The following is a 13,037-nucleotide window of genomic DNA, read 5'->3' on the forward strand; positions in this document are numbered from 1 at the left end:
GGTGGACCCTGCCCCAGTCCCAGGCACCCAGCAGGGTGGGTGAAAGGCAAACAGGGCTGTGTGCCCTTTACTTGGTGGGCACAGTGGGTGTCTGGGGGATGCTGGCATGTAGACGAACCTCATCACTCAAAGCTGTTTTCCCAGCACCAGCTGGGGCAGCTGTGTCCTTCCCTCCAACTTCCTGAGGCTTCCGAGTCACTGCCCAGCTCCAAGGCTGGCAACACCCTTCCCCTGCTCCCCGATCCACCCTCCCTCGGCAAGAGGGGAGGAGGAAGAAACCTGAAGGGATCTGATGCCCCCCCATCCCAGATGCAGTTCCACGTCCTCCCCTGCAGCCTCAGGATGGCCGACCTTCGAGCCTCCCTGCTGGCCTGGGAAGGAAGGCAGAGGGATCGTCCTTCTCTCAGATGTTTACCCTTGGCTCGTCTCCTCTTCCACCTCCCAAAGGCCAGGCAGGGCCCCACTCAGCAGGCCGGTGAGGAGTTGGCAAGAACTGGAGTCCCCAGCCCGGCCTGGGCTCCCCTTTGGTATTTTTGCAGCTGGAGACTATTAGTTGCAAGCAAAACTCCTTTGTTATCCAACCCCTCCACCACATTATCTTCCTCTCTTCTCAAGTCCAGACTCCTCTGCACACCCCACCACATACACTCACACGCATGCACACACCCACACGCACACACACGCTTGGCCAATCTTCCCATTGCAAGTGTAGTGAGACGGGCTCAGATTGGGAGAGGGCACCTTCCCTCCCGGGCTCCCCGCAGGCAGTGTCTGGGCCACTGCCCCCTGTCCCGGGGCGTGGAGGGGGCAACTGGAGTCCTGGGCTTCGGCCTGCAGGACCTGACATTCTGTCTCCACACACCCAGAGGGCAGCTGGCCCCTCGTGGCCCAGCCTTCTCGGGACTGATCCACCTCACAGCACCCTCCACAAGGGCTCTCTGGCCAAAGGCCCCAGAGATCCTGAAGACGGGAGAATCCTGTAAACCCAAGGGGTGGGATGCTGTGTGGTGATGGGAGGAGTGTGGGGCTGGTCTGGAGGCTGAGGGGTTAGGGATCCCAGGGTAGAGAAGGAGGCCAGGAAGCTGGGAGGGAAATAAGACAGAGGATAGACCACAGCCTGCCTGTGATATCACAAAGGACTTTCAGTTCCAGGCCCCAGAATAGACCTGGGCTGTGTGTTTGTAACTGCTGAGCCCTCCCTGTGCCCCAACGCTGATGCTCAGCGCTCGGCACTCGCCACCACTCCAGCTCTCCTCGATGTCGCCCTCCTTCACGTCATTCAAGAGGCGTCTCCCTAAACTGGTGGCTGCTTTTCCAAAAACAACAGCCCCAGCCCATTGCCAAGAAGACCCTAACTTCAGCTGCAGGATCCTAGTCACTCTTCCTAAAATAATTCTGGGGAAGGAGGAGAGTCTCTATGCCTTGAGGAAATATCCCCCAACACATCCATACACCCAAGGATTGCAGAATAGGGTACCAGGTCCCTGGGCGAGGAAGGAAAATGCCATTTCCACCTTAACTACATCCCCAGTGAAGACACCGAGTTCTTGCCCTTGTTCCAGAAAACTTCCCTGCCTCTCCCATCACTCTGCCCTGGGCCCAGACAGCCTCCAGACACTGACAGCCTGGGTGTGAAGCCTAGTTCTGTCACCTTCCAACTGTGGAACTATGGGCAAGTCACTTGATGTCTCTGAGTCTCAGTCTGCGGATCTGGGATGGGATGGTGCATTAACAGCACTTAGCACGGGGCCTGGCACATGATAAACGCTCCACAAATGGGAGCTGTTGTTCATACCACTGCAGGATCCTCCCTCACCTCAACCCCATCCTTCCTTCCCTTTTCCATCTGTCCCTCCAGCCAGAGCCCTGTGGCCTCCTGACTGAAGGTAGGCCCTTCAGTTTGGGGCTGACAACTACTATTTATTCTTCAAGATAGTTCAGGCCCCCAGAAGGAAAATTTCTGTATTGCAGGCTTCCATAAGCCCCTTTTATCACAGCCTGCTTACCTGATTACAAATATTGTGAGGGCAGGGCAGGTCTTTCATTTTTGTCCCCAGCGCCTGACACACACGTACTGATTCATTCAACAAATATTTGGTGAATGCTGAGTGCTCACTCTGTTGTCCTAGAGCTGGGACTTAATTTTTTCCTTCCCTTCTATTGCCAGGATCCTCCTTTTCTGGCCTGAGGATGCCTAAGACAGTGGGACAAGACGTCTGTCACGCAACGTTCTTGCTTGCCAGAGCCACTCTGGGATCTCACCCAAGGGCTGGGGGAGATGCTCGGGAGCCCGGGGCCTTTGCAGGTAGGGAGGAGACCACCGGGCAGGCCTGGCAGAAGTTTTGCTAAATGGCATGTGCTCACACTCCTGTTTCGTGCTGGGTCCTGATTTCAGGTCTTCTTGTTCCACCAGCAGGTCCGGGGATCAGCCACACTGGGTCAGCTCTGTCCCTGGGCTCCCTTCCTGCCCCGCTTGTACTTCCAGCCCCGCTCCCCTCCCCTGAGTGGCCCAGGTCCACACAGGCTCTCAGTCCTGGGTCCCGGGGATGGGATGCGTGGACTCTGCAACTCTGATTCAGAATCAGAACAAGGGTCTTCCCACTATTGAGAAATTCTTGCTGGGCTCTAGAACACATCTCTCTTGCTTAAGTTACTTCCTTTGGCTTGAAAACAGGGAGGGGGTTGTTGGGCGCAGGCTGGGTGGAGAGGCAACTTCAAGGAGACAGCGGGGGAGGAGAGGACTGGGCTGGAGCTGTGCCGGGAGACACAGGGCTGGCCTGGCCAGGAAGAGGAGAGAAGGGCCATTAAATGATTAGGAAACTTGGAATGGGAATGGGAAGCAAAAGCACCAGGATGCGGGGGGCCCAAGGCCAAGAGCAGGCTGGCGAGAGCCCCCCAATATTCTGACACCCAATGGGTGGAAAGGCCAAAGAAGCAGGTGGCCAGTTTTCATCTGTGACCCTGGAAGTGTTCTGTAGGCTGGGGTGGGGGCTGAGAGGGCCTTGGGTGCCCAGCTCAGTGGGGGCATGGCTCCCCTTCCAGCAGGAAAGCCAGTTCATCAGACTCAGAGGAGATATTCTCTCTTTCTGTGCTCCTTCTCTAGACAAATCACTGCCCTATTTCCTGTTGTGATTTTAAACACACGCGCACACACACACACACACACACACACACACACACGAGAGGGAGGGAAAAGTGAAGCTGGCCAGCTGGACTTGGGGACCCATTTCGCAACCTTGCAGCCTGCAGCCTAGGAGGACTTTTCTGGGCCTCCCCTCCAATCTCCTCCTTCCCCATGCAGCATGGTACAGAGAAGAAACCCTAGGACCCCCAAGGGCCCCTCCAGAGCATTCCCTCATACACAGCCCCGAATGAAGTGACTTCAGCAAACCTTATGTCCTTCAAGGCCTCTATCTGCAACCTCAGAACCTCCCCTCACCACACACACACATCTTCCCAGGGCCCCGCTCCTGCAGTCTGTGCTCTTTCTTTCTACAGCAGAAACATCCTCAAAGCTCAGGGAGGACAGGTCAGAGGAGTGAAGCCTAGACAATGCAGGGCCGGGCTGGGCTGGGGGTCAAGCAGACTTGACCCCCAGCCCTGCCCAGGGGCGGCCCTGCAGGGGGCTGGACAGGGCCTGAGGTTCCTTGAGAGGGTGGTCAGAAGTGGGGGGTAGGGTGGGCAGGCCAGGCCTGTCGATCCCTCTGGGCCTCGGTTTCCAGAACTTCAGTCTTTTGTCTGTCACTTTCAAAATGCTTCCCATGTTTATGCACAGCCTGCTCTGCCGTTTCTTTACATCAACTCACTTTTCTTATTTTGCTGCATCCTGAACAATCTATGAAGCCGTAGGTTTGATGTGCCGGTTGTAGGAGTTTCTAACGGGCATTACATAAAAACATGACTATAACAATAAAAAACGCACATCCATACACGACCTAAAAATCAAGGCACTCCGGCTTTGGGAAAGGCAGTAGTAAACCCTGAGGGGTGGGACACGGTCTTCCCTGAGGGTCTCCTGGCTCACCCCATCATGTTCTCTAGTCATGGGATCAGAGTCCTCAGAGACATCCCCGTCCTGCTGGGGCAGCGGCAGAGGGGAGGATGGACCGTGGAATTACATCCCAGGAGGGAGGAGAAGAGATGAGGACTGATTTCTAAGACCCACCCCCCAACCCAGGCCAATGCAAGACACAGGCTGGGGGAGGAAGCGCTGGCAGCCCAGCCTGTTAAGGGATGAAAACACACACACACACACACACACACACACACACACACACACGCAGGCACGCACGCACGCACATGCACATACACCTGTCAGAACGAGTGAGGATGCGGTCAGTAGGTCTCTCCCCACTCTTGAGTAGAAACTGGGGGAAGGAGCTGGGCTCAGACAGGAAAAGGCTGGACTTCGGCCCTAAGCCTATTCCACGGAGCCAGTCATGAAGCCGCACCAACCACTGTGGGGCCTGGGAGGGGCCCTCCAAGGGCTCAGGAGTCAGAGCAGGCCTGGCTCACAAACGCCCAAGGACCCATGTGAAACAGGCTCACTTCCTGGCCTCCTTCCTTCTTTCTATTCTATTTCTGTTTCCAGAGTTTTCTCCAGGGCAGGCTCCCCCTTCTTCCCACACCAGCAGGCGGGCTTCTCAGAGGGATGAACTGGGGGCGGGGGGAGGGTGCTGGGGAGAGACACTTCCGACATCCTCAGCTCAGGGCCCATAATTAGTTTGTGGGATGAGAGCAAAACAACCATCCTCAGGGTGACAGCCAGACATTCAGGCGGCATGGGGCATGGGGTGGGGGTAGGGCAGGAGGAAGGGACAGAGGCTGGGGCAAGAGGAACCCATTCATTTGCCCCAGCAGCATTTCTCCCCAGAACCTTCCGGTCTCTTCTGGCCTCCTGGACTCTGCCCCAGAAGGGCCCAACGAATCTAGCAGACTTTGAAGGCAAGGCTCTGTTTGCCAAAGGAGGGGCACCCACCTGAGGTTATTTCCTGCTTCTCCTGGGGAGAAAGGCAGGAGAGGGTCCAGGCCAGAACAAAAAATGTTCCCATCAGGGCACCCCTGCCAGCCACCTATCCACAAGCTCATCAGCCCATTGGCCGCCCTGAGGCAGGGCCAGGGAGGGAACTGCTGGAGCTGTTTGCCCAGACAGCCTGTTGGGTGGGACCGTCAACAAGGAACAGGGAGAGGGCAGCTGTCTCATGGGGTCTCACCCTAATACTACCCTACCTACCACGACTGCCCACCCCTCAAGAGCTCAGCCGACCAGGCGTAGCAGCCCCCAGCCCAGCACTCCAAGGAGGACAGGTCTATCACAGGTGAGCCTTGGTCACCAACAGCTATTGGGATGCTGTGGAAGGGCTGCAGCTGAGGTGTGGACCACACAATGGGGCTGCAAGAGGGCGAGGGCTCTTGGAGGAACCCCTGCTCCCTCAAAAACTAAGCCCCTGTGTCCTCCTGGGATTTTGGTCTTCTGTGGGGATCATCACATGGGGACCCAGAGAAGGAACTTCAAGATCTTCTAGACAGGACCCAGGTTTACCATCCTAACCCTTGTGTGCACTGGCCTCTAGTTACTTCTGGCTTTCTCTGCAATTTATCTGATCTCGCCAGACAGGCTCAAACCCATTATGCAGATTAGGAAATCAAAGCAGAGACAGGGAGTTCTGGTTTACTCAAGGTCACAGATCAAGTTACCCTCTCTCCTGCGGGTGAGATCAACCATAGGCCAGACCTCCCCCCTCAGCCCTGTGGTGCATTTCCTGGAAATGTGATGATGCCAGATGTTTTGTTTGTTTATGTAGCAGCATCTGAGATGAGCAGGACGGCTCCAGGCAGTGGATCTATGCCCGGGCCCCATCCCCAGTGACTGCCCATCTGCCACCTCTGAGACAGCAAAGTATGGCCTGGGAAGGAGCCCCAAAGGGGGACATCCAGGATATCTGAGAACGCTCACGTGGCCCCAGCGCTCACGGCTCCTCCTCTGGGCTCATTCCTGCCACAAAGCCCCTTAGAAACAGCCTCAGGACCCCTACAGCCATGCTGCAGCAGGGAGTCCGTTCTGGAGATGTCCCCAAGAGAAATAATGGAAGAGGAGATTGGACCCAGCCTGGCCGCGGCTCCTCTGCCCTCAGCTACAACTTAGCCAGGCTCCTCTGGTTCCAGGCCTCTTCTTTCCCTTGCTCTGGCTCTCGCTGTGTGGGAAAGCCCCTCTGTGGACTAATCAACACTCCTCTCTCTGAAAAGGGACAGTCCCTGGTCTCTGGAGGTTGACCAGTTATTGCCCCCATCGAGCACTTCTTCTGGGAGGCCCTTCTCTGCCCTGAGCCAGAAATGCAGGAGCCATCAGAGAGTCAGCTCAGAGAGAGGGGAGGAAGCACAGCCATAACTCTGCCCCGGCTCCAAACAAGTGTCATCATGTGAAACCCCCTGCCTCAGCCTCCGTCAGCGGCTTTTGTTTAGGCTCCTGCCCCAGACAGGGGTCATCCCGAATACCCCTCTGACTCTGTCCCAGACAGGCTCTGTCTTGCCCATCTCCCCTGCCCTCCAAGCTGGAACAGGTGACTCACGGTGCAGGCTGAGGGAGATGTTGATGGTGTGCTCATCCACGAAGCCCTTCAGGCCCGGCATGCGGGCACACTTGAGCTGTGTCTGGGCAGCACTGTCCCCAACGTGCACCCAGCACACCGTCTCGTTGGCGTAGCTGAAGTCCATGGCTGTGGTCTGCCGTGTGCTAGTGGGTGTGATGGTAGAGACCTGGGCCCCACTCAGGTATGTAGCCAGGATGTTCTGTGAGTTGGCAATCAGCAGCACAGGGGGTCGGTCTACCGGCTCTGTAGGTGGAGGAGAGAAGGGTCAATGCAGCAAGTGGCCCTGAGACCTCTCTGGCCACTCCCCATCAGGGAACAACACTGAGGGCGCCTAGCTGTACGGCCACAGGTGACCCCACCTACCGTTCTTGGCCTTGCAGGAGCGGTTGTCTGGCTGCAGCAGGTACCCTTCCACGCAGCCGCACGTGAAGGAACCATCTGTGTTGGTGCACAGCTGGCTGCAGGTGCCATAAACCGAGCACTCGTCAAAGTCTGCCGGGAAAAGGAGAGAGCGCCGTCACTTCCAGTGTGCCGAGGGCAGGGAAGGGAGTGCCCTCAGACACCACCAGGGATGTGTCCAAGCCTACGGCTACTTCGGAGGACAGTTTGGCAGAATCTATTACAATAAGAAATGTGGAAACTTTATCACCTAGAGAATCCAGACTTGGAATCTACCCTGCAGAAATATCCACGCACATGCATATTATCCATTCGCTCAGAAAAGATTTCTTGAGTACCTACTATGTGCCAGGTACTGTTCTAGGCTCAGGGGATACATCAGTGAATAAAACAGATTCAAATTGCTGCCCTCATAAAACTTAAATTCCAATAGTAAATGAAATACTGTTCCTACGATAATAAGACAAAAAGGTAAATGGCATGTTAGAGGAACTAGTGCAATGGAAAGTGGCTGGTGCTATGGAAAAATATTAAGCAGAGAAAGCGGACAGAGAATGCAGGTGCTGGGGGTGGGATTTTAGGGAGGCAGGGATGGCCTCACTGAGAAGGTGGCATTTGTGCAACGACCCCAGGGAGGTAAATTTAAAACAGAAAAGTTTGCATTGTGTGTAACAGAAGAAACTGGGAACATCTTACGCATCAAAAGGGAGATGGCCAAGCAAACGGTGGTAACAGTCATACATCACAGTGGTTTTTAAAAGAATGAGGTAGATCTCTGCGTATTAACATGGAAAAATCTCTAGAACATACTGGGTGAAAAAATTGAAAAAAGCATATGTACAGTATGATATTTATGTAAAAAAAAAATCACATGCACATAAACAGTACTTTCAATTAGATTCTCCATGAGTACATGTATACATGGACAGAAAAAGGCCTGGTCAGAGAAGTAGCAAACTGGTAACAGAGTTGACCTCCAGAGAGATGGGGAAGGGACCAGAACTGAAGAGGATTTGTCAAAGGGGACTTTGGTTTTATCTATAATGCTTTAATTTTTTTTTTTACAAGAAAACTCACATATGACCTATATAATTTTTTTTTTTTGGCTGCACAGCACAGCATGTGGGATCTCAGCTCCCTGACCAGGGATCGAGTGCACGCCCCCTGTACTGGAAGCGTGGAGCCTTAACCACTGGACCATCAGGGAAGTCCCTGACTCATATAATTTTTAAGACGACTTTTAAGAAGTCTGGTGGAGGGCTTCCCTGGTGGCGCAGTGGTTGAGAGTTCGCCTGCCGATGCAGGGGACGCGGGTTCGTGCCCCGGTCCGGGAAGATCCCACATGCCGCGGAGCGGCTGGGCCCGTGAGCCATGGCCGCTGAGCCTGTGCGTCCGGAGCCTGTGCTCCGCAACGGGAGAGGCCACAACAGTGAGAGGCCCGCGTACTGCAAAAAAAAAGAAGTCTGGTGGAAGCAAGTAGTTAGGGCCCACAGTCATGCCCTGAGGCTGTAAAGCCTGTAGCCCCGCCTCCTGTCTTGCGCCTTCCATCTGCTTTCTCCTCCCCAGCCCGGCCCACTACCCCTCACCTCCAGCACACGCGGTGGGCACACTTACCTTTGCAGGTCTTGCCGTCTGCCTGAAGTTGAAAGCTGTTGTTGCAGTAGCAGGTGGGCCCGTTGAGTGTAGGGACACAGTGGTGCTGGCAACCCAGATGAGAACACTGTCCTCGCTGCTCTGTGTGGGAGCAGGTGACACATACTCAGGACTCCAGACCTGGCAGCTGTACCCAGACTGCAACCTTCCCCCAACCCTTCAGAAACCACTTCTGCTGCCTGCAGTGTCAGAGATGAAGGGGCTTACGAAGCATCGACCCTAAAAATATAGTGTCAGTGAGGAAACCGAGACCAAGGGTGGGTATAAGACAGGTCCAAGGTCACACAGCCCATTATGATTTAGAACCCACATCTCCCTACTCTGGCTGCTCTGAACTCCCTCTGTCCCCATGGAGAGGGGTTCTGGTAGTTTGTTGGGGTCAACAGGAAGTGGGGACAGTGATTCTCATCCCCTTCACATACCTCTTGCCTGCACTGCCCGAGGACTGCAATGTTGGCTTTGGGGCTGAGGGTGAAGAGCTGGCATGGAATTGAGTCTTTCTGTGCAGCACCCTAGCTCTTGTCTAGAAGCACCCCTGCAACCCATCCCTTGAGTCCTAGAGGCCTCAGAGAGAAGGCCCAAGGTCCAGGTAGAGGATAGGAGGAGGAGCAAAACTGGCTCCCCTGGGATCCTTCTCTAATCTTCCTCCTGCCACTGACCCACTTCCACAGGGGAGACAGAAGGGAATGAGACAGGAGGGGGAAGAGGTGGGAGAGCAGCTGCCCCCCCAGACCAGCGACCCAATTAATGGTCTTGCATGAGGCCAGGCGGCCTGCACAAAGACCCCTTTGTCCAGCTGCCTCACACCCCTGCTCCCCCCCTCCCACCTAGGAGAGAGCACTGCCTGAGATGCTAAGACGTTTAGAGGCACTAAGCCTGCCAGGAGGAGCTAGGATCGGGAGCCGGGCCCCGGTTCTTCCTTCTCCTCCCCATCTATGCCCGAGAGCCCGAGGGTGCTGCCCTGTTCAGCCTCCCCCCAACACAGGGGGGAAATAGTGTTTGTTCCAGAAAATCTGGAAAAGAGTTTGTCTTCTGGATATGGGGTGGGAGGATGATGAGGTCCAACTTCTGTAATATCAGAGAAGGAAGTCCAAACCCTAGGTTTTCGAGGTTCTTGGTTGTTTTTGATACTGACCAGGTATACAAAATCAAGCAAACTTGAACACACGCCATCCGATAAGATGGGACGTGCGTGGTAATTGAAGTCAGCCCCTAGGCCCACACTCTGCATCCCATTCCAGGAGCTTCAGAGAAAAACATGCAGAATCAACCAAAGGAAAGGATAAAAATCTTCCACAAACTCCCTTGCTCCACACTCCCTGCCCTCAATGAACAGGATCCAGATGTGTCTCTTCCCACAGGCAGATGTTTTCTGACACGCGTTACAGGCACAGGACACGGTCCCCACCCCCCAGGGAAGATTGCCCCACACCCAGGGGCTTGCCCAGGGACTCACAAAGCCAGGCTTCTGCTCCAGGCCCAGACCTTGAGGGCAGTAGGAGAAGTCCCCATTCCCTGACTCACAAGCCTGAGGCCCTGCCTGTCCCCCCTGCCCCCAAAGAATCTCTCCCATTGCTCACGTGGGATCCAGACTCTCCCTGGGTCATGGGGGCCTCCAGGGGGAGAACTGCAGAGCTGGTGACCTGAGCTGCAGGTGGGAAGGAAGTCTGACCTATCATAGTTCCCTGTTCAGCCTGGGTGACTTTCCTATCAAGCAACTTCACAGAGCCTCAAAGATCTGCACTTCCTGGGGGACGCCTTTGGGGCCCTGGAAGTGGAGGCAGGGGGACAAAACTCCAGAACCCCCCGACCCCAGCTTCAATCACAGCATCTGCTCTTCTCTGTTCATACTCATGTAAGAAACGATTTGAAGAAAAGACCCCTCTATTTACAAAAATAAAAAGTACAAAAACGCTGATCTAGTATAAAGCTCTCATTTCACAGGTGGGAAACTGGGGACTGGAGAGGGGTAGTGACATGTCCAAGCACACACAGAGAAGTGCCCGGGGCGCAGGGGAGCAGGACAAGGCCTCATCCCCCACAAAGGTGCGAGGACAGTCCTTGGATGGCGGGCCTCCAAACCTGTCAGGTGCCCACCTGAGAACTCACTGCATCCACCTGGGACAGGAGAGGTGGAAGAGCCCTTACCTCGGCAGTGGGGCCCCTCGTCCGACCCATCTGTGCAGTCCTGGACCCCGTTGCAGAGGCGGGACATGAGAATACACAGCTCGGTGCCCAGGCAATTGTGCTCGTTCGGCTGACATCGCTGGGTCTTACTCTGTGGACCTGGGGGCAGATGGAAAGGCCAGCATGACCGCACTGGCTACAGAGGCTGTCTGCCTAGTTGTTCACTGGGGGAGGGGGTGGGGAACTGAGACTGGGGTTACAGGCACCTGCACTTTTTAGATCTCAGGAGGCCTAGGGCCTGGATAGACTCTTCAACCTCGAGCTCTCCTATGCCATTCCCAACACCAGCTACACACCTGGGAGCCGCCAGGTGGAGGGGAGAACTAGGTTTTAGCAGAGAGTCCACTCCCCAAATGCCCCACGCTGTGGACCCCAATGCCTCGCATTCTACACTCAGGAGACAAAGTACACCTCCTTCCTATAGCTCCCCAGGTCACAGAGCCTGGGGCTGAGAGCTGGACCAAGTCTTCTAGAACTGCACTTCCCAATATGCAGCATCATACGTGGCTACTGAGCATTTGAAATGTGACGAGTTCCAACTGTAAGTATAAAATGCACGCTGGCAAAAAACAAACAAAAAACAATGGGAGTTCCCTGGTGGTCCAGTGGTTAGGACTTGGTGCTTTCACTACCATGGCCCTGGATTCAATCCCTGGTCGGGGAACTAACATCCCGCAAGCCACATGGCATGGCTGAAAACAAACAAACAAATAAATGAATAAATAAAATAAAATGCACATTGGCTTCTGAAGACTTAATACCACAGCCACAAAAAAGAATGCAAAAGATCTCATTAATACTTTTAAACAAATAATATACTGAAATGATAATAGTTTGGATACATTGGGTAAAATAAAGTTGAAATTCATTTCACCTGATTATTTTTACCTTTTTGAATGGGGCAACTAGAAAATTTCGAAATTGTGTACATGGCTTGCATTATATTTCTGTTGGATGCACTGTTACAGACCCCCAGCCCCAGAGCAGCTTGCCTGATGCAAGGCTTTGGAAACGGTCAAAGGCTGTGGCCCACTGATGATGTCTTGGTACCTCCTTTGTTACCCAAGAAGATGGGCTGGGGGGAGGGCAGGGCAGAGCTCCTGAGGGGATTCTAAGGAGGCCAGGTGACCTAGGACGCTGGCTAAACCGGTGGGCTGGTAGACAGACCACTGCCCATTGGCTCCCAAGCCTGGACAGGGTGTGAGAGAGTGTCTGTATATGAGTGCACCTGTCCGCCTGTGCCTGGTAGGAGTCCACATGCACAGGTGAGGGAGGTGTGTACCGTGGAGCAGAGTGGTGTGGAGTGAGGGTGAATCCATGGCCCTGGATTCAATCCCTGGTCAGGGAACTAACATCCCACAAGCCACATGTGCTGGTGCTTCTGGCCTTGGTATGTGCATTTCCATGTCCTTTTGGGAGTGAGTCTGGGTTTGTGTGTGCGTGTCTGGGAGCATCTGTCTGAGTGCAGGCTGTGTCTCTGCATCCCCATTTCCGAGTGTTGACTCTGCGTTGCTGTGAGAGCATGTCTGTGCCAGCATTTGCCTCTGTCCGTGTGTGTCGGGGAGGGTGCAGGGGAGTGAGTCAGTGCCCGGGAGGGACTGAGCGTGGGTGTGATGGGTCCAGGACTGTGCATGAGTGGGGACAGTGTGGGGATGTGTATAAGGTGGGGTTTACATCAAATTAAAGGGAGGAGGATAAAAAGAGCCAGATCTGGACCTTCCGCGTGGCTTTCTTTATCCCTAACGCCAAGCACTGGGGTCAGAAATGTGGGGCATAAAGATGGCATCAGACAAGAAGATGCTCCAGGCTGAGCCACCCCCCCATACAAACACTTGCAGAATATCCCTGGCTCCCACACCTCCAGGGCAGGGTATGAGGGTGAGGCAGACAGAACTGGTCGCTCCCTTTCTGGCCCTAAAATTACCCCTAATAATTATGGGTGAGGGTGTGGAGATGGGGCTGGGACAGGATAAAGCCGGAGAGAGAACGGAGACAGACCTAGGAACGCAGGATCCCCTAGACCCCAGCCCAGATTAGCCCCGCAGAGGAGAGACCCTGCCAGCTGCCCAGGACTCTAGGGTCCCGCCAGAAAGCCCTCCACTCCCCCTCACTGGCAGGGTAAAGCCTGGGTGGGGACCTTTCTCCCATTTTTAAACAGCTGCCTCTGATTACACCACTTACGGAGGGCAGGGAGGGCGGGGGAGGGCG

At 54.7% G+C, this 13,037-nt stretch overlaps 1 protein-coding gene across 1 annotated transcript in view; it reads right to left on the bottom strand.

The window, feature by feature from the left end:
* LRP1 (LDL receptor related protein 1) overlaps positions 1-13,037 on the bottom strand; it is an 80,172-nt gene that overhangs the window by 57,754 nt on the left and 9,381 nt on the right. The window contains exons 3-6 of the mRNA XM_024736604.1: positions 10,791-10,928; positions 8,604-8,723; positions 6,954-7,082; positions 6,570-6,833 (exon numbers count right to left, since the gene is read on the bottom strand). Coding sequence (XP_024592372.1) covers positions 6,570-6,833; positions 6,954-7,082; positions 8,604-8,723; positions 10,791-10,928 — 651 coding nt within the window. The remainder of the gene's footprint in view (positions 1-6,569; positions 6,834-6,953; positions 7,083-8,603; positions 8,724-10,790; positions 10,929-13,037) is intronic.

The sequence above is a fragment of the Neophocaena asiaeorientalis genome, unplaced genomic scaffold, assembly GCF_003031525.2.
Source record: "Neophocaena asiaeorientalis asiaeorientalis breed wild unplaced genomic scaffold, Neophocaena_asiaeorientalis_V1.1 scaffold134, whole genome shotgun sequence".
Classification (NCBI taxonomy): domain Eukaryota; kingdom Metazoa; phylum Chordata; class Mammalia; order Artiodactyla; family Phocoenidae; genus Neophocaena; species Neophocaena asiaeorientalis.